Here is a 21,955-nt window from a genome sequence, read left to right on the forward strand (position 1 = left end):
ACTTTCCAGCCTGAAAAGGGGCGTGGCATTGGACCGCTCGGGAGACTTGGACCTGGGCGGCCTCCGTCCAAGGGTGGGCACGGAAGGAGTTCCGCGGGCTGGAACACAGAACCTGGCTCCGGGACGTGGACGGAGATGGAGTTTGACTGCGAGGGTCTCAGACGGCTACTGGGCAAGGTGCGGGCAGCCCTCCGGGCCGGGTCAGGGGCCTCGGGGTGTCGGGGCCGGGCTGCCTCGTCGAGACGTTTTCCCGACTCATCTCGGGGTTTGGAGCGGAGGCGGGCTGGCCTGAAGCCGGCTGCGGGGAGTGTCCCCCGGGAGGCTGCGGTCTCTCCCTTCCGAGCCCTCAAGTCCCGGGGTGGGGGCTGTGGCTCCGCCCACGATTCCGTGGCCCGCAGCCTCCACCCGGTGGGAGACTTTCTCACGCCACCAGCGTCTCTGGTTCTCAAAGTGCTCCCAGCGCTCGCCTGTCCCTTTAACCACGCCTTTCTCTCTGCTGATAGGGCCTGCCCCTTTTTTCCGGACTTGCAGTCTCCTCTGTCTGAGACTCAACTCCGATGTCACTCCCTGTAAGATTTCGGAATCACGCCCTTCTCCCTGCTTGCTTTCGGAAGTCTGGAATATCACTTTGTGGAGTAATTATTTATTTACAGTTATTTATTTATTCATTCAGAGACGGTGCTTTTGTATTCCCTTCCCTCGCACTGTGCCTGACCACTGCGGAGGTGCTACTTAACTGCAGTGAATGAAAGACTTGAATAGATATAGGAAGGTTGAGCTAGAGGCCCGACCCAGAAGTCTAACCTACATTTCTGGGGCATGACTAGTACCAGTTTCCAGCTTAGTCCAGGCCATTGGTCCAGGCCCTTTGCTTTCCCACCAGTGTATACTCTGAGGCAACCCTCCTTTCACCAGCTTTCTAATTAAGTGACTCTTAACGTTTTCTTAAGACTTCTCTGTGCAGAAATCATACATGCAGGCTATTTGGGGGGTAGGGATTTGCCTTAGTTGGCAGTTTGCACATCTGTGCGAGGTTGTGAAGCCTCATGACTGAAAGTGTTTATTTAATTGATTTGAATGATTTTATCTACTGGGACAGGTGGGTTAGATTTTGTAGGAAGAAAAGTATCATGCTTATGACTACGCCCTTTGTGTCTTCTCTTCACAGAATGTATCAAGTTTTTAAATGAGGGGGGGCATGACAAATTACTGTTCAATGGGAAGAAATGTTAAAGTTGAGAGTAGAATAAGAACGTTATAATTTTTCCTTCATTAGATTAGCATGAATTAAGATAATTTGAAATGATTTGGAGGATGCAATATTTATAATTTTTCCTTCATTAGATTAGCATGAATTAAGATAATTTGAAATGATTTGGAGGATGCTGGTGGTTAAATGATTATTTAACCATTTTGGAGAAACTTTGGCCTTTTTAATTTGATTATGTATGATTTATATCCCTTTTGCATTTAGGTAGAGACCACAGAGAATTCATAGTATATGAAGCAACAGACATTTGCAGAATTATCTATAACTAAAAATTAGAAACAACCCAAATGTGCATTGACAGAAGGAAGAATAATTTGTTGTATATTCACATAATGGAAAACATTACTGTGTGGCAGTGAAAATCAACTGCAATGTGCAACAATACAAATGAATCTTAGAAACGTTATATTGAGTGAAAAAAATTGGGAGTTACATGCAAAGTTACAATTTGGTAAAGCCAACAAAATTAAAATTAAACAAAAACTAAACAATCAGTAGCGTGTTGTTTAGGGATACACACATATGCATGATAAAAGCAGATGAAGGCAGAGAAATGTAAATCTATGTTAAAGGGAGGCAGTTGAATGGGTGAGAGGAGCACCCAGACAGATATAATGGTATTGGAGGGGTCTGTGCTGTCTTAATATAGTATCCAGTAGCCACAAGTGGCTATTTGTCAGAATTAGATAAAATTAAAAATTGAGTTTCTGAGTCACACCAGCCACATTTTAATTGTCAACAGTCACATGTGTCCTGTGGCTCCTATATTAGATCCTCACATATAGATCTTTTCCATCGTGGCAGAATGTTTTGTTGGACATTACTGTTCTGGATCTTATGTGAGCAGGTTGGTGCATGGGTATTTATTCTTCTGAATTAGTGTATATGTTTCTGTGTGTGCGTGTGTATACACGTATGTATATATTCTTTAGTTGGTATTAAATACTAAGTTTAGGGGTGCCTGAGTGGCTCGGTTAAGTGTCTGACTGTTGATTTCAGCTCAGGTCATGATCTCAGGGAGTGGGATATGGGGAGACCCGTATCAGGCTCCACATTCAGCCTTCATGTTCAGTGGGGAGTCTGCTTGGGATTCTCCCTCTCTCCCTCCCTCTCCCTCTGCCCCTACCTGCCCCCCCGCTTGCATGTGCACATGTGCACTCTCTTTCTCTCTCCGTCAAATAAATAAATATTTTAAGATATAAATATTAAGTTTAGAAAAATTAATCTGGTTCCCTCATTGGTATTTCAGAATTTTGTGGTTCCCACATCACTAGTTATCTTGGACAAGTAGCTTAACCTACCTTTGCTCACTCATAGAATGTACGATTGGACTTGGTTTGTAAAATGTGTGCCAGTTAACATTTTTTAATGAAATGATGCCACAAAGTATTCCTCAGTGTGTCCTGTATTTGAGGATGTCATAAGAGTACACTTATACATCTTCCTAAATATAAGTCCCTACTAAATAAACATAATATAGCAGATAAAGTTAAAATTTTAGTAACTTCTCAAATTTTCAGGGTTACTGACTCTTTTTAAATTAATTTTTTATTTTTTATAAACATATAATGTATTTTTAGCCCCAGGGGTACAGGTCTGTGAATCGCCAGGTTTACACACTTCACAGCACTCACCATAGCACATACCTCCCCACTAATGTCCATAACCCCACCACCCTCTCCCTACCCCCCTCCCCCCAGCAATCCTCAGTTTGTTTTGTGAGATTAAGAGTCTCTTATCTCTTATGGTTTGTCTCCCTCCCGATCCCATCTTGTTTACTGACTTTTTTTTGTTTTTAAAGCAAGCTCCATGCAGAGCATGGAGCCCCCTGTGGGGCTCAAATTCACAACTGTGAGGTCAAGACCTGGGCTGAGATCAACAGTTGGAGGCTTAACTGACTGAGCCACCCAGGTGCCCCAATGTTACTAACTCTTGTGACACTACAATCGCTTTAGTTTTAGAATCTCCCAGGCCGCGTGTTTCCTCTTCAGTGACATGTCTGCTCCCTTTAAGTACATCATATAGCCTGAGGCACATTTCCTTAGAGAATGTTATGTAGACTTCTCTTAGGTGGTATGGAACAGTTAGGGAATATGTGCCTTAATATTGCACTAAGAAGATATTCTGTTTCATATATAGTGAAAGTGATGTGAACATTTTTTCAGGAAAGATGAAATGGGTCTTTTTTTAGGTGTCAAAAAGGCAAATCACGTATTTGACTAGTAGTGACATTTGGGTATTCAAGCCCGGAAGAAGACTGCTTTTGCCCTCCCTCTTTTGACCAACTTTTATAGCAATTTCACAATTAAATCCATTCTGATGTATATCCCTATGTGGCCATTAATCACATTCTCACAGGATTAGAAAAAACAGCTTATGATTTTAGGTAGAAAACAAAAGTTGTTTTCATTCATAATAAATATTCCAGGTGACAACAGTGCAGGCTTTTGTGCATTTGTGGGATGATTTCATTCACATTGTTTACACCGAGTCAGGGACCCTGAATCTGGGCCTCATTTCACTCTGCTGCAGTTTATCTGATCAGTCCTTAGTTTTGATGCCCAGTCCTGTCGATCATAATTTCTTTCTGTATCCACTCTTCTCATATACGTCTGCCTCTTTGCTAATTCCCATCCAATCAGCCTACATTTATCAGAGGCATACCCTGTGCTGAGTGCTGTGGGGAGATACAGAGATGAGTAAGACATGATTCCTGCTCTCAAGTGGTTAATAATCATAGACTTTTTCTCCTGCCAAATTCTTTCCCATGTTAAAATGATCTTTTCCGTTCCCTCTAATTTTCTGCACCGTTCTAGATAGACTCTAATGTAGATTGTAGACAGCTCTTCTTTGAGGCCTTTCTCTAATGTAGATATGCTTCACGTGGGTTCTTCATTTCTTGTCTGTACTTACTATTACATATGTTTTTGTTTAATATCTCACTTTTACATGGGTTAATCATAAGGCATACCTGTGAAGTTGCTAGGTAGTAGGGGAGCTGTATTTCCTTTGCAAATGAAAAGCTTAAGACTCAGAGAGAGGGAACACAATCTATTAGCAGTTATTCCCCATTTCTTCCCAATCTCCCACAATCCTAGGCACCTACTAGTCTCCTTTCTGCTTCATGGATTTGCCTATTCTGGATATTTCATATACAAATCATACAATTTGTGGCCTTTTGTGTCTGGTTTCTTTCACTTAGCCTAACAGTTTTCAAGGTTCATTCATGTGGTAGTACATATCAGTTCTTTATTCTTTTTATGGCTGAATGTTCCATTTTATGGGTTTATCACATTTTATTTATCCATTCATCAGTTGATGGACATTTAGCTTGTTTTTTTGTTGTTGTTGTTAGCTTTTATGAATAACGCTGCTTTGAACAATTCTGCAGACTTTTTTTGTATGGACATATGTTTCTACTTTTTTTGGTTATATACCTCAGAGTGGAATTCCTGACTGCCAGACTTTTTCAAAGCAGCTGCACCATTTTCTTACCAGCAGTGGTTTATATATACTGGAGTTCTGATTCTCCACATCCTCTCCCATACTTGTTGTTGTCTTTTTTATTATGGCTTGTCCTTTTTTTTTTTTTTTTAAGATTTATTTATTTGAGAGAGAGAGAAAAAGGGTGAGTTGGGGGAGTGGCAGAGGGAGAGAATCTTCAAGCTTACTCCCTGCTGAGCATGGAGCCTGATGTGGGGCTCGACCCCACTCCCCATGAGATCACGAGCTGAGGACCTGAACTGAAACCAAGAGTGGGACGTTCAACCAGATGAGCCATCAGGCACCCCAACCTGTCTTTTAGTTATAGTATGAATCCTCCAACTTTTGTGTTCTTTTTTTTTTTTTAAATGATTTTATTTATTTATTTGACAGACAGAGATCACAAGTTCGCAGAGGGGCAGGCAGAGAGAGAGAAAGGGAAGAAGGCTCCCTGCTGAGCAGAGAGCCCGATGCAGGGCTCGATCCCTGGACCCTGAGATCATGACCTGAGCCGAAGGCAGAGGCTTTAACCCACCGAGCCACCCAGGCACCCCCAAATTTTGTGTTCTTTTACAAGATTATTTTTGGCTATTCTAGGTCTCCTCCATTTCAATACAAATTTTAAGATCAGTTTGTAAATTTTTGCAAATTAAAAAAAAGCCATTTGGGATTTTGATAAGGATTGTTGTTTTTGAATCTGTTGGGGAATATTGCCATCTTAACAATGGTAAGTTTTCTGATCTATTAACAAGGGATGGCTTTCTTTTACTTAGAGATACTTTAATTTCTTTCAACAAGAAAGAAAGTTTTGTAGTTTTTACACTGAGTTTTACATCTTGTTGTTAAATTTATTCCTAAGTGGTTTTTTCTTTTAGATACTAGTGCAAATGCAATTGATTTCTCAAATTCATTTTCAGATTGAGAAAAGATTCTTTTTTTTTTTTCCCCCTAAAGATTATTTAGAGAGAGAGAGCATTGACAGGGGGAGGGGCAGAGGAAGAGGGAGAAGTAGATACCCCGCTGAGCAGGGAACCCCATTCGGAACTCAATCCCAGGACCCTGGGATCATGACCTGAGAGCCAAAGGCAGATGGTTAACCAACTGAGCCACCTAGGCACCCTGAGAAAAAATTCTGAACATACTTTTTTTTTTCCTTCATTTAATCCCCAGCACAAGTCTAGAGGTAAGTATTGTTTCTCTTTGCAAATGAGGAAAGAGATTTAAAGAAGTTAAATGATTTTGCCAAGGTAGTATTTCAGGGAGTATATCTGGATGAGTGAGGAGGCAGTTTGCTCACCTTGATGGCAGACCATTGAATGCTGTCGGTTCTCCTTTGAAACCCAGGATGCAGTACCAGGAGGGTTGGGAGGAATCAAGGAGTCTCAAGTGAATGAGGTATTCAAGAATGAGACTTGCATCTCGAACATGGTGATGTGGGTGCTCCTGCCCTGTTTCTTAAGCCTTCAGGGTATATTGGGAGGCCATTTGAGTCAGTGATGAAAAGCCCAGGCCCAGGGGCGCTTGGGTGGCTCAGTGGGTTAAGCCTCTGCCTTCAGCTCAGATCATGATCTCAGGGTCCTGGGATCTAGCCCTGTGTCAGGCTCTCTGCTCAGCAGGGATCCTGTTTCCCCTTCTCTGTGCTCAGCAGGGATCCTGTTTCCCCTTCTCTCTCTGCCTTCCTGTCTGCCTACTTGTGCATGTGTGCGCGCGCACGCTCGTGCTCTCTCTCTCTCTCTCTCTCTCTCTGTCAATAAATAATTAAATAAATCTTTAAAAAAAAAAAAAAGACCGGGCCCAGAGTTTGAGCTCTGACTTCACTCCTTAATTTGCTACCTAACTCAGCAAGTCATTTTGATTCTGTGTCTTTCATTTTCATCCTCCATAGAGCAGAGCAGTTATCAGCCCATTAACCTTCATGGGGTCCTTATTAAGAGGATTAAATCACATACTATCCATGTTGGTCAAACTCAGAGCCCAGGGCTTAGCACATAGTGTTTCTTAAAAGTTCATTGTAATTGTTCTGCTGCTTAAAGCTTTATTCTTATTCCATTCTCATTTTTCTCTTTTCAGTACAAGTTCAGAGATCTAACTGTGGAAGAACTAAAGAATGTAAATATGTTTTTCCCCCATTTCAGATATTCTATGGACACCTATGGTAAGAATCATAACCCCTAGTTTTAGCTACATTAAATTGTTAATTATTTTACAGAGAGCTACAAAGTTATAATTTCTAATTTCTCTCTTCTGTCCCTTGATTTTGAACTATACTTGGCAACCTGTGGTTTAGGAGGAAATTTAAGTTAATACAATGTATTGTATTAATTTTCTGTTGCTGCCAGCACAAATTAGCAAAAACGTTACAGGCTTAAATACAGAGAACAAATTTTGGTTTCCAGAAGGGTTGTGTTGGTGGGGTGCATGGGTGAAAGAGAGAAAGGGGATTAAGAGTACACTTAACTTGATAAGCACTGACAAATGTATAGAATTGCTGAATCATAATATTGTACATCTGAAACTAATAGAACACTGTGTTATTATGCTTGAATATAAATAAATACATAAATAAAATAAAAAGCAAACAACAACAACCAATCAGCACAAATTTAGTAGCTTAAAAAAACTGAAGTTTAGGGGCACGTGGGTGGCTAAGTCTGTTAAGCAGCTGCCTTCAGCTCAGGTCGTGATCCTGGGGTCCTGGGATCAAGTCCTACACTGGGCTCCCTGCTCAGTGGGAGCGTGCTTCTCCCCCTCCCTCTGCTGCTGCTCTCTCTCAAACAAATAAATAAAATCTTTAAAATAAAAAACAACAACAACAAAAAGCAAAACGCAAGGTTACTGTCTTATAATTCTGTAACCTAGAAGTGCAACACATGTTTGGACTAAAATCTAAGTGTTGGAAGGTCTTAGTTCCTTTATGGAGGCTCTGGCAAAGAGTCTGTTTCCTTGCCTTTTTATTATTTTTATTTTTTTTTAAGTTTATTTGTTTCTTTTAGTAATCTCTACATACAAGGTGGGGCTGAAACTCATGATCCTGAGATCAAGAGTTGCATGCTCCACTGACTGAGCCAGCTAGGTACCCCTCCTTGCCTTTTAAAATGTTCTTTCTTTCTTTTTTTTAAGATTCTATTTATTTATTTGACAGAGAGAGACACAGTGAGAGAGGGAACACAGGAGTAGTGGGAAACGGAGAAGCAGGCTTTCCGCTGAGCAGAGAGCCCAGTGTGGGGATTGATCCCAGGACCGTGAGACCATGACCTGAGCCGAAGGCAGAGGCCTAACCCTCTAGGCCACCCAGGTGCCCCGCCTTTTAAAATTTTCTAATGGTGACCCACATTCTTTAGCTCCTGATCTCTTTCCTCCATCTTCAAAGCGAGCAATGTTGCATCTCTCAGACCATCCTTCTGTAGCCATATCTTTATTTTTAAGAACCAATGTGATTAAGAGGGGGAGGAGTCAAGATGGCGGAGAAGTAGCAGCCTGAGACTACATCAGGTAGCAGGAGATCAGCTCGATAGCTTATCTAAACATTGCAAACACCTACAAATCCAACGGGAGAGCGAAGAGAAGAAGAACAGCAACTCTAGAAACAGAAAATCAACCACTTTCTGAAAGTTTTTATTTAATTAACATACAGGGCAGTACTAGCTTCAGCTGTACAATACCGTGATTGAACACTTGCAAACCTGCCCCAGAGCTCATCCAACGGGGATTATTTTTGGAAACTCTGTTGATGGCAAATAAATACGAAGAGATGCTGGAAAGACAAAAAAAAAAAAAAGAACCAATGTGATTAAATTAGGCTCACTCCAATAACATAGGATAATTTCCCCATCCCAGGGTTCTTAACTTAATTGCATCCAAAATGTCTCTTTACTAAATAAGTTAACATATTCACAGGTACCAAGGGTTAGGGTTTTGGGCATCTTTGGAGGCCATTATTCTGCCTATCATATGGTTGATTCTGAATTATTAATAACAAAAGTTTTAGTTATCTTGCTCACTTACAGTTGCCTAAGAAAGATTTTACTTACTATCTTTCAGAATTTCTGACCATAAGCCATACATGGAGATACATTTCTTTTTAAAGATTGCATTTGTTGGGGCGCCTGGGTGGCTTAATGGGTTAAGCCGCTGCCTTTGGCTCAGGTCATGATCTCAGGGTCCTGGGATCAAGCCCCACATCAGGCTCTCTGCTTGGCAGGGAGCCTGCCTCCCCTTCTCTCTCTGCCCGCCTCTCTGCCTACTTGCGATCTCTCTCTTTCAGATAAATAAATGAAATCTTTAAAAAAAAAAAAAAGATTTCATTTGTTTATTTGAGAGAGAGCATGAGAGAGAGAGTGCACGCAAGCATCAGGGAGGGGTTGAGGGAGAAGGAAACTCCATCCCGATGAGCGGGGAGCCCAATGTGGGACTCTATCCCAAGATTCTGGGATTTATTGAATGCTTGATACGTTGCCAAATGTTTTAGCTACATTATCTTACATATTTTTTACAACCAAAGTTGGAGGTAAGTGTTACCACCTTCATTTTTCAGATAAAGAACCCGAGGCTCAAAGAATTTAAATAGCTCACTCAAGTACACAGGAAGTTAGGGATGGAGTCGGGTTTGTACATGTGTCTGTCTTGCCCTCTGCTCACATACAGCTTGTTCTTTTATTTTTTTATCTTTTTTTAAAAAATATTTTATTTATTTATTTGCTAGAGAGAGAAAGAGACAGGGCGAGAGGGAACACAAGCAGGGTGAGTGTGAGAGGGAGATGCAGGCTTCCCGCTGAGCAGGGAGCCGGATGCTGGGCTTGATTCCAGGACTCTGGGATCATGACCTGAGCCAAAGGCAGACGCTTAATGACTGAGCCACCCAGGCGCCCCTAGCTTATTCTTTTAAATGTCTTTCTTCATCATAGAGACTTAAAACGTCATTATACCTGTTAATTCTTAGTCTCATTTTCTCCATTTAGAGCAAGCTAGCCATGCCATTAAACTCTCAAGCTATGGGATTAATATTGTCAGTGTACATTTTATTTTTGAAGACAGTGATAATCATGTATCATAATCACTTCTATTTTGGATTATTAGATTATATATATTTACACCTACATCTTCTCTACCACATTTCTAGGTTATTCTGTTTTCTTGAGTAACAATCCCTTTTCCACTGCTCTTTTTCATTTTTGTTTTTGCCACAGAGTGAGATCCCTTTACCCACTGTTACCTTTTACTTACATAGTTCAAGGTAAACATTTGTGTTTATGTACCCTCTCGGCCTTGAATTTTCTGTCAGCCTGGTTTCCTCTTTTCTCTTTCTAATACGTCATCAAATTTAGTTAGAATTTTTTCTCCCACTGCCTGAATAGGATAGTTACTAAGTACTAAGAGAACTACCTTCTCAGGCAGTTGAGTAGTTTGAAACCAGAGGTAGTGTTTCTGTATTCAGTTCAGAGTTGAGAGTATTAATTCCCTGCCACTGTATACACAGTCATTGATGGGTTAAGTTGAAGTTAGAGACACATGAAGGTGGAAAAAGGGTCGAAAATAATGGAGTTAAAGAAATCGAGGAAGATAAATAGTGACCTTTCAAAAAAGTCAGTTAAAAAATAAGGCTAACACTTTTTTCCTTATAAAATTATAGTCTGGTATCTGAAAGTGATTATAACTGATTTGTTACATGTGACAGTTATTTGATAATGTCCCTACATTTGCTAATCCTAAACTTCTTAGGTATGTTTTCATATTAACTCATTTGATCCTTATGAAAAGTTTATGATACAGTCTTACTATCTTTATTGTATAGATGATGGAACTGAAGGTCAAAGAGATTGAAGTAGCCAAAAGTTGCCCATATCTGAGTGGGGAAAGTAGGCCTAGAACCTGGGATTTCTGTATCAGAGCCCTGTGTGTTTTCAACTATCCTCTTGGCTTTCTAAGAAAACAATATCTAGTAATTTCCCCCTTGTCAGCATATTTACAGTTTCAAAGATGATGAACTTTAGAAATTATGTGTGCTTCTTTACGTGTGTATATGCATGCTACAAACTTAAAACTGTTTTTTCTACTTTTGAGTGCACATTTTGGGGCCTTTTTTCTTCCAGTGTTCAAAGATAGTTCCCAGAAAGACCTGCTGAATTTCACTGGCACTATTCCTGTGATGTATCAGGGTAAGTGTGGCAATTGAGAACATGTGGGAGTTTTGTAAAAGAGCCACTAAACAAGAACTTACATTTGTTTAGTTCTGTAACATTCTGAAAGTATTTTCATTCATATATATACATATATATAAAATCTATACAGAACCTTGTTGGACATAGCAGAATGCTGTCCCATCTAGTCGGTGGCCTAGATTAATATCAATAAAATCCAGTTCAGTTCAACAAATACTTACTGAGTGTCAACTATGTACGACTACTCTGCTAGGGGCTAGTGTACAGAGGAGGATAAGACAGGTGTGGGGGTGGAAGACCTTCCTCTGCTCTTAGCTGGACTTAGAATCAAATTGACATGAGACGGATAAAAAGGAGAAATTCAAACTTAATAGGTGTGTGTATGAGGGATGCACACAGACGTGAGATTCCAAAGGTAATGCGGTAACATGAAGCTTGTATGAGCTAAGGAGAGGGGAGGGGCCTAGGGACACAAAAGGGAGACAAACCATTAGCAAGAAGGGAAAGGAGATGCTTGGAAAAACTATTATGTAGTAAATTTTTTAGGTAAAGGGGAGTCTCTGTAAGGAGCTCTTTTCCTGGTATAGGCTCTTCTTTCCAGAGTAAATTTCGGCATTTGAGAGGGAGGCAGAGAGCTTTTCCTGCATCTGCTGGGTTTTGATTACTTTTAACTCAAAATCATGTTTATACCAAAGTGGCCTGTCTTAGGCTGCCTACCCTGGGCCCCTACTCAGATATAGGCCTGCTCTTAGGGAGCATTCTTGTTGCTTTCCATAGCAAAATGCAAGGATCACACCTTTTTCTTCATTACATCAGTGTTTTATTCCTCTCCCTTTCCATCTATATGATGTCCCCATTCTATGGGTGAAACTGAATCTTAGCCTTGTCAAGTGATTTACCTAAGGCCACATAGTGGTATCAGGCTATAACTTGAAACTCCAACAGGAAATTTGAGGCCATTAGAGCTCAAAGAAAGCAACATATTTTCAGGTGGCCCGATAGGTTAAAATAATTAAGCGCCAAAAAGAACAAACAAAAATCACTAGTTCCCCTATACTTAACTCTTCGTAGTTTTCCAGACCTACTTCTGTCAATGTTCAACAGGACTAACCTTTCACATAAGTATAGGTGATTGCTTCTATAGTATGATGTAAAGAACACCAGGGAAGCGTTGTTTCTAATATATTTCTCTGAAGGGGTGCCTGAAATGCCACAACTAAAAATTTATTCCTCTTTTAAAATGCAAATAGTCCCAGGAAGGATATTATCCAAAATCACTAATACACAGTGCTGTGTTTATAGAAAATGCTTGATAACTATTTATTGAATGGTTGAGTTTGTTTATTTGGTTACTGACTAATAAATGAATTTGCTGGGCATGTGAGAGAGGAGGTGCCCTGAAAAAAGGGCTAAGGAAGATCTGAAAACAAATGGGGAGAGAACAGTGGAGTTAGCTCCTTTACCAAAGGTTCAGCTCTGTACTGTGGGAATACACTACTCAAAAGGTACCAAGAAGCTATATTTCAGGGGACTTTTTTCAAAGCAGGTGCTTCCTTTCAGTAGTCCCCAGACTGTTATAAACCCTCCCTAATTTCTTCCCATCCGTAATCATCATTGCCAGGGGTGCACTCATCTTTTATTCATGTCCCACCATGAACACCTGCTTTGGCACAAGAAATGCATAGAAATTCAGTTTGGTTTTTATACATAGCAATGTGGTTGCAGATGAAGGTCGCTAGCAGTGAGCTCTGCAGAAACTACAGAATTGATTTTCATTTTCCTCCTTGCTCCTTTCCTGCCAAGCTCTCAGACTTTTTCCAGGCTGCCTAGAGAACCTTTCTCAGACCTGTTCCCCATTACTTGTGTTCTGCATTTATTATGATTAGATATTAGAAAGAGAGAGAGAGAATTATTGCCCACCCTAATGATTGATTGGTTGATGGATTTCATTCCCAATTCTTTCATTCCCAATTCATCACTCCAGTGATGTCAAGGGTAATTATATATTAACAGAGGAGCTCATGAATTTAAATGAATCACTACTTAGTAGCATTTCAGTTTCAAGGACAGTGTGGGGAAGTAACAGGAGGACGTAAAATTTATTTTAATGTCATTGGTATGATGCCCCTCATTGGCATCCTGCCTCTCCAAGAGCCAAGGAGTTATTTCATTGATTCTCACACTGGGTCTTCCAAGGTGATAATGGTACCTGCAGTACCTTTATTTTTGCAGTACACTCTTTTTTTCCCTCTGCTTTTGAGTAGAATTATATCAACTCAGGGTGATCCACACTAGTTATTTCCTGCCGATCAGACAGTCAGAAAGTATTATCTTTATTGTCTGTAAAATGGCACAATAGTACAGCCTCGCTCTAGGACTATGAGGATTAAATGAATTACTGTAAGTAAAGCTTTTGGCATAATGCCTGGCACATAATAGCTGCTTAATAAATGTTGACCGGGATTATTTGTCTGCTTATATTTCTTGCAGTTACTAGTTTTATTAGTATCATAATAATGTATACTCATGCTAAGAAAATTTAAACAATTGAGAAAGGATGAGGTTAAGCTTGTAACTAACTTCCTACCCAGTCCTATTCCCTTGATGAATCTTCCATTGATACTTCCTTATATATACCTGCAGACATTTCTAGATTATTTCTTATTATCTCTCCAAGATTGTGTCAAGGTTGTGATGACACTTTTTCTTCATCCACTCATTCTTTAGAGATGTGTATTCATCTTAATAAAATGATACGCATCTGAACTTTATTTACAGCTAACTTAAATTATACTTTTATGATATAATTACTTCAGATCTGAGGGCTTTACCAGGAGTTCTGACTCTTTGGCAACGAATTATTGAAAGCTAAATGGGCAGGGTAGGAGGCAGGGCATTTGCTGACAGAAAAGAATGGAGAAGAAGGAAGGAGGAACAGAACACCAGTAGTGAATCTTACCAGTTAGACATGGGAATCAGGCTCACCAATTCCTTTGCCAAGCATGGGCTATGAAAATGCATGGACGCTCCTGGGGAGGGGCATTGAGAGAGGCAGCAGATCCTTGATCAGTTAGGAAGGTACCATCAATAGACATTTCTTTCCTTTTCTTTAATGTGTGATGATTAGCATAGAAAGTGGAACAATCAGGATTTGGCCTACTATAACTATATTATGAAACAAAAATTTTGCATGGCCTAGAACGGTGGCTTTCAAATGTTTTGATTGTGATACACAATAAGAAATACTTTTATAGTGGCGCCTGGGTGGCTCAGTGGGTTAAAGCCTCTGCCTTCAGCTCAGGTCATGATCCCAGGGTCTGGGATCGAGCCCCATGTTGGGTTCTCTGCTCAGCAGGGGGCCTGCTTCCCTTCCTCTCTCTCTGCCTGCCTCTCTGCCTACTTGTGATCTCTGTCTGTCAAATAAATAAATAAAATCTTAAAAAAATTACTTTTATATACATAGTTTACACATGGGTGTGCAAACACACACTATATACATATATATCTTAAACACCACATTACCTGTCATTTATCTTATTTTCAATTCCATTTTAAGATATTGTTTGCAGCCTGCTAAATTAATTTCATGACCAAATTATCATGACCACAATTTGAAAAACACTACTCTAGAAAATATATAATATTGGACAGAGTAGCTACTTCTCGAAGAATCTGATGGTGTGTCTCAGTACCTGTCAGTCACTTTGTGGTGCTTTGATCACATGACTTTATAATCACAGAATTATCTATGGATCAATTGTTATATTATGCCTATACCCAAATTGTAAATATTTAGACACTATGGTGATGAATGTTAACTATACTTATTGTAGTGATCATTTTGCAGTATATACAAATATCAAGTCATTACATTAAACAGTGAAACTAATATGTTATATGTCAGTTGTATTCCAATTTAAAAAATTATTTTAAGACTTAGACAAAAGTAGAAGAGGAGTGTGGTCCTGAGAACTAAATCACATGGAAAGCTTTTAAAAAATGTTATCCATGCCCTGTGCCATTGAGTCAGAAACTTTGGGGGAGTGGCCCAGATACTGGTATGTTTCCAGGTTCCTTAAGTGCTTTTAATGTGCAGACAGGGCTGTGTATCCTTGTATTCTTAGAGGAGGAACCAAGATGAGAAAAGTAGCGGTCAGTGGAAGGAAGATCTCCTTAGTAAAAAAGGATTGTAGTGGAAAATAAAACTTTTATTTAGACCTGGCCTATTTCCAAAATGGGTTTGAGGTAAATTACAAAAATTGCCAACCCTTCATGGTATTCCCCATGTCATGCACCGTTCTACGAATTTTACATACCTTAACTAACTTACATACCTTAACTAACTTCATCCTCACAACAACCCAATGGGGTCAGAGGTATTATTATTTCCATTTTATAGGGGAAGGAATTGAGGCACAGGGAAGTTAAGGAACTTGCCTAAAAATTATAAAGCTAGTCATGGGTGAAACTAGGATTTGAATCTGGGCATTCTTGCTCCTGAGCTGCCCTGGTCACAAGTACGGTGAAAGACATGCAGTAAGACTGTCGGGAGATAGAACAGAACAGGCAAGGTAATTGATCAGATTTCTAGTTTAAGTTTAGTTTTTTACATTTTTATTAGGCTTAGCTTTGGGCTTGCTGGCATCCAGAGCCGTGAGAGATTTTTGCTCTCCGTAGGCTTGAGGTATGTATGTAGTAACTGGTTAACACTGAAAGGGCCTGCGCTCAAGTTCCTGTTTCTCTGTACACTCCATTCTAAGAACCACTGGACGAGTTAACTCTGGAGATTATTTTTAGCTCCAAGTTCAATGTGTCTAACCGTTCACACTTAAGGAGCAACTTGAGGGTCAGTATCAAAAGTATTGACTTTGTCTTCGTTGATTCATTCATTTTTCATTTGTTTCTTCATTCACTCACTCTTATATAAGAAACCTTTTTTCCTAGCCAGTACGTTAGGCACTGTACTTGGTGCAGGGGATATAGAAATGAATAATACATCATCCTCTGGGAGTTTACATTGTGAAAGGAAACACAGACCCTGTAGGCAAATAACTTCAACGCAGTATAAGTATAAAAATAGAAAGTGTCTACTACCTTTCAAGAAAGGTGGAATAGCGCTGCTTGGGTGGGACAAAGAAGGTTGCATGAATAAGACACTGCATCCCAGATTCCTGGCACAGCAGGTCTTATAAATATTTACTGAATTGCATGAGCTGGTCATTGTCTTAATTTAATTTCTTCAAGTTTTATGCTGATGCTTTAATGGGAACGTGAAAATGGAGAAGTAGGCCTTGATTTATATAAATCCTTTATATATACACTTGACTAGACTACACGCCTTCAAATGTCACCTAGCTGTACCATAAATATGATGTGTGTGCTTCATCATTGTTTGAAAAAGTGTTTATTTTGTCTCCGATAGGTAATACATATAATATACCAATTCGTTTGTGGATTTTGGATTCCCACCCTTTTGCTCCCCCCATTTGCTTCTTAAAGCCAACTGCAAATATGGGAATCTCAGTTGGAAAACATGTGGATGCTCAAGGCAGAATATACTTGCCCTATCTTCAGAACTGGAGCCATGTAAGATCATTTGGATTTTCTTTTACAAGTTTTTGTTTTTCTGAGTATCTGTCTTTATCCTGAGGGTGCCGATGAATTTTCTTTTGATGATATTCCTTCTATTGACTTGAAAAATATTTTGAAACTGAGCTGCTTGGAGTCACTCAGGTTCCAGAACCCCAGTGACAGACTGCAGCCTGTATGAAGTGCTCTCTCCAGGTCTGGAGCCAACTTTTATTTGCTCCCTCTCTTCTGATAGCTACGCACTATTTGATAAACCGTGTGAAGTTACTAGCAAGATATTGGATGTTAGTTCCTAGTCCCTTCTTAAAGATTCTTATGTACTTTATGTAATTATTTGTAGTTTTGCCCAGTTTTAACCTTTATGTAAATTGAACCACACTGTATATAATCTTCTGTTACACGTTATGTTTGAACTGAGCATTACGTTTTAACCAGTTTATTTGCTTTAAAAGTTCTCACATGCAGTTCTGTGTTCTGGGCTTCTCATCTACCATTACATTGAGCACTTCTCATTTTAAACAGTATTTTCAAAGTACATAGTCTTTAAATTGGTTGCCTGATGATCTCACATAAAAATATTGGCATAATGTATTTACAAATTGATCTGTTGTTAGAAATTTAATGATGAGCATCCTTAATATGTACATATAAATGTGTATATATTATAAATCTTTAATAATTTCTCATTGATAAATCTCTAAGAGCGGGATTGTTGGATGAAAGTTTATAAATACTTTGAAGGCTATTCTTTTGTATTGCCAAATTTGTTTCCAAAAGGTAGACAAAATGTATGTCTGCCATCACTTGAAATCAGTGTAGAAGCCCTGTTTTGCAGTACCTTCATTCTAACAGAAGGTACTATCATTAAAGCAAAACAAACCTTTGCTTCTCTCTCTATATTTACTTAAAAGAATATAGAGTATGTTCTCCTTTTTGTAAGTAATTTAGATTTTTATGAAAGGATAATTTAGAATATATTTCTATGTGTCCAGGAAGTTGTAGGACAGGAGGACTGGGAACCCCTGAATGAAACCAGGGATATGTCAAGAGTCAGGTGAAGTTGGAGTAGAGAATGGTGTTAGGATTACAACTTTTTAAAAAAATATATATTCTATAAAAAGATGTGCAATTACTTTGTCTTTATACTTTTCCATGTATTTCATATATATAAAACCATTAAAAAGAAGAAAAGAAGAAATGCAAAAAGAAGGGATGCACACCAGGTGACTGGTAGAGATTAGGTGGAGGAACACTGACCTTTTACTTCATGAATCTGTACATGATTTGCTTTATTTGGTGATTTTAATAAATAAGATTGCCAGTTAAATGTGATAAATAGGGCATAATAAAAATTTCTCATTTGGAGGGACAAAAATGTTACTTTTTTTTAGTTTTTTAATTTTTTAATTAACATATAATGTATTATTAGCCCCGGGGGTACAGGTCTGTGAATCGTCATGCTTACACACTTCACAGCACTCACCATAGCACATACCCTCCCCAATGTCCAAAACCCAACAACCCTCTCCCTACCCCCCTACCCTTGGCAACCCTCAGTTTGTTTTGTGAGATTAAGAGTCTCTTATGGTTTGTCTCCCTCCTGATCCCATCTGGTTTCATTTATTCCTTTCCTACTCCCCAAACCCCCCCACGTTGCCTCTCAACTTCCTCATATCAGGGAGATCATACGATAATTGTCTTTTTCTGATTGACTTATTTCACTAAGCATAATACCCTCTAGTTCCATCCATGTCGTTGCAAATGGCAAGATTTCATTTCTTTTGATGGCTGCATAGTATTCCATTTTGTGTGTGGGGGTGTATGTGTGTATATATATATATATACACCACATCTTCTTTATCCATTCATCTGTTGATGGACATCTAGGTTCTTTCCATAGTTTGGCTATTGTGGACATTGCTGCTATTAAATGTTCAGGTGCACGTGCCCCTTCAGATCACTACATTTGTATCTTTAGGGTAAATACCAGTAGTGCAATTGCTGGGTCATAGGGTCATAGGATAGCTCTATTTTCAACTTCTTGAGGGACCTCCATGCTGTTTTCCAGAGTGGTTGCACCAGCTTGCATTCCCACCAACAGTGTAGGAGGGTTCCCCTTTCTCCGCATCCTTGCCAGCATCTGTCATTTCCTGCCTTGTTAATTTTAGCCATTCTGACTGGTGTGAGGTGGTATCTCATTGTGGTTTTGATTTGTATTTCCCTGATGCCAAGTGATGTGGAGCACTTTTTCATGTGTCTGTTGGCCATCTGGATGTCTTCTTTACAGAAATGTCTGTTCATGTCCTCTGCCCATTTCTTTTTTTTTTTTTCCCATTTTATTTATTTTTTCAGCGTAACAGTATTCATTCTTTTTGCACAACACCCAGTGCTCCATGCAAAACGTGCCCTCCCCGTTACCCACCACCTGTTCCCCCAACCTCCCACCCCTGACCCTTCAAAACCCTCAGGTTGCCCCAACCTCCCACCCCTGACCCTTCAAAACCCTCAGGTTGTTTTTCAGAGTCCATAGTCTCTTATGGTTCGCCTCCCCTCCCCAATGTCCATAGCCCGCTCCCCCTCTCCCAATCCCATCTCGCCTGCCTCTGCCCATTTCTTGATTGGATTATTTGTTCTTTGGGCATTGAGTTTGATAAGTTCTTTATAGATTTTGGATGCTAACCCTTTATCTGATACGTTGTTGCAAATATCTTCTCCTATTCTCTCAGTTGTTTTTTGATTTTGTTAACTGTTTCCTTTGCTGTGCAAAAGCTTTTGATCTTGATGAAGTCCCAGTAGTTCATTTTTGCCCTTGCTTCCCTTGCCTTTGGTGATGTTCCTAAGAAGAAGTTGCTGCGGCTGAGGTCTAAGAGGTTGCTGCCTGTGTTCTCCTCAAGGATTTTGATGGATTCCTTTCTCACATTGAAGTCCTTCATCCATTTTGAGTCTGTTTTCGTGTGTGGTGTAAGGAAATGATCCAGTTTCATTTTTCTGCATGTGGCTGTCCAGTTTTCCCAACACCATTTGTTGAAGAGACTCTCTTTTTTCCATTGGACATCCTTTCCTGCTTTGTCGAAGATTAGTTGACCACAGAGTTGAGGGTCTACTTCTAGGCTTTCAATTCTGTTCCATTGATCTATGTGTCTGTTTTTGTGCCAATACCATGTCTTGATGATGACAGCTTTGTAATAGAGCTTGAAGTCTAAAATTGTGATGCCACCAACTTTGGCTTTCTTTTTCAGCATTCCTCTGGCTATTCGAGGTCTTTTCTGGTTCCATATAAATTTTAGGATTATTTGTTCCATTTCTTTGAAAAAAATGGATGGTATTTTGATAGGAATTGCATTAAACGTGTAGATTGCCTTTGGTAGCATAGACATTTTCACAATATTTGTTCTTCCAGTCCATGAGCATGGAACATTTTTCTATTTCTTTGTGTCTTCCTCAGTTTCTTTCATGAGCACTTTACAGTTTTCTGAGTACAGATTCTTTGCCTCTTTGGTTAGGTTTATTCCTAGTATCTTATGGTTTTGGGTGCAACTGTAAATGGGATTGACTCCTTAATTTCTCTTTCTTCTGTCTTCTTGTTGGTGTATAGAAACACAGCTGACTTCTGTGCATTGATTTTATATCCCGACACTTTACTGAATTCCTATTCAAGTTCTAGCAGATTTGGAGTGGAGTCTTTTTTTTTTTTTTTTTTTTAGATTTTTTTGTTTATTTATTTGATAGAGATCACAAGTAGATAGAGAGGCAGGCAGAGAGAGAGAGAGGGAAGCAGGCTCCCTGCCGAGCAGAGAGCCTGATGCGGGACTCGATCCCAGGACCCTGAGATCATGACCTGAGCCGAAGGCAGCGGCTTAACCCACTGAGCCACCCAGGTTCCTCTGGAGTGTAGTCTTTTGGGTTTTCCACATATAGTATCATATCATCTGCAAAGAGTGATGGTTCGACTTCTTCTTTGCCGATTTGGATGCCTTTAATTTCTTTTTGTTGTCTGATTGCTGAGGCTAGGACTTCTAGTACTGTGTTGAATAGCAGTGGTGATAATGGACATCCCTGCCATGTTCCTGACCTCAGAGGAAAAGCTCTCAGTTTTTCTCCATTGAGAATGATATTCGCTGTGGGTTTTTCATAGATAGCTTTGATGATATTGAGGTATGTACCCTTTATCCCTACACTGTGAAGAATTTTGATCAGGAAGGGATGCTGTACTTTGTCAAAAGCTTTTTCAGCATCTATTGAGAGTATCATATGGTTCTTGTTCTTTCTTTTATTAATGTGTTCTGTCACATTGATTGATTAGTGGATGTTGAACCAACCTTGCCTCCCTGGAATAAATCCCACTTGGTTGTGGTGAATAATCCTTTTTAATGTACTGTTGGATCCTATTGGCTAGTATTTTGGTGAGAATTTTTGCATCTGTGTTCATCAAGAATTTTGGTCTGTAATTCTCTTTTTTGATGGAATCTTTGTCTGGTTTTGGGATCAAGGTAATGCTGGCCTCATAAAATGAGTTTGGAAGTTTTCCTTCCATTTCTATTTTTTTGGAGCAGTTTCAGGAGAATAGGAGTTAATTCTTCTTTAAATGTTTGGTAGAATTCCCCTGGGAAGACGTCTGGCCCTGGGCTCTTGTTTGTTGGGGGATTTTTGATAACTGCTTCAGCCTCCTTACTGGTTAGGTCTGTTCAGGTTTTCTATATCTTCCTGGTTCAGTTGTGATAGTTTATGTGTCTCTAGGAATCCATCCATTTCTTCCAGATGTCAAATTTGCTGGCAAATTATAATATGTCCTTATAATTGTTTGTATTTCTTTGGTGTTGGTTGTGATCTCTCCTCTTTCATTCATGCCTTTATTTATTTGGGTCCTTTCTCTTTTCTTTTTGATAAGTCTTGCCAGGGGTTCATCAATATTATTAATTCTTTCAAAGAACCAGCTCCTAGTTTCATTGATTCGTTCTACTGGGTTTTTTTTTTTTTTTTTTTTTTTTTTGGTTTCTATTTCTTTGTTGTTCTTTCTCCAGCTCCTTTAGGTTTAGGGTTAGGTTGTGTACAAAAATGTTATCTTAATGTTTAGTTTCGTGACTGAAATTGAAATCTTTTTCATATATCAATTGATTATGTATGCTCCTTCTTTTTTGAATGTCTGTTAATCTTCTTCATCCATTTTTACCCTTCTTTTTAAATTTTTTTGTAAGCTATCCTCAAACAGTATTTTGACATCTGTGCCCTGTTTTGGGAATTCATATTTCCTGTTTCCTGTTTCTGGTTTTCATTGGGATCTCTTTTCATAGTTTTGTTCATATAGTAAATACTCAGAGATAGTCCCATAGTCTAGTCGAGGTTGTGCTTGATTTCAGTTCAAACAGTATTGATTCCATTTTACTGTTTGAACCTCTTCATTATAAGCTAAAACAAGTTTTTTTTTTTAACTTAAACTAGTCTTAAGAAGACAATA

General features: G+C 39.3%; 1 protein-coding gene across 4 annotated transcripts in view; it reads left to right on the forward strand.

Moving 5' to 3' along the window:
• Positions 1 to 7: 7 nt before the first annotated feature.
• UEVLD (UEV and lactate/malate dehyrogenase domains) overlaps positions 8 to 21,955 on the forward strand; it is a 54,374-nt gene continuing 32,426 nt past the window's right edge. For 2 of the 4 annotated variants that reach the window (XR_006820063.1, XM_046017235.1), the window contains exons 1-4: positions 8 to 177; positions 6,824 to 6,908; positions 10,843 to 10,908; positions 16,334 to 16,497. Coding sequence is in view for 2 of the 4 variants with exons in the window: in XM_046017235.1 (XP_045873191.1) it covers positions 136 to 177; positions 6,824 to 6,908; positions 10,843 to 10,908; positions 16,334 to 16,497 (357 nt within the window). In the remaining 2 variants the exon portion in view is untranslated. Of the gene's footprint in view, positions 178 to 6,823; positions 6,909 to 10,842; positions 10,909 to 16,333; positions 16,498 to 21,955 lie in introns of those variants that run through there. The other 2 variants (XM_046017236.1, XM_046017237.1) reach the window with 2 other exon arrangements.

Source organism: Meles meles, chromosome 8 (assembly GCF_922984935.1).
Source record: "Meles meles chromosome 8, mMelMel3.1 paternal haplotype, whole genome shotgun sequence".
Lineage (NCBI taxonomy): Eukaryota > Metazoa > Chordata > Mammalia > Carnivora > Mustelidae > Meles > Meles meles.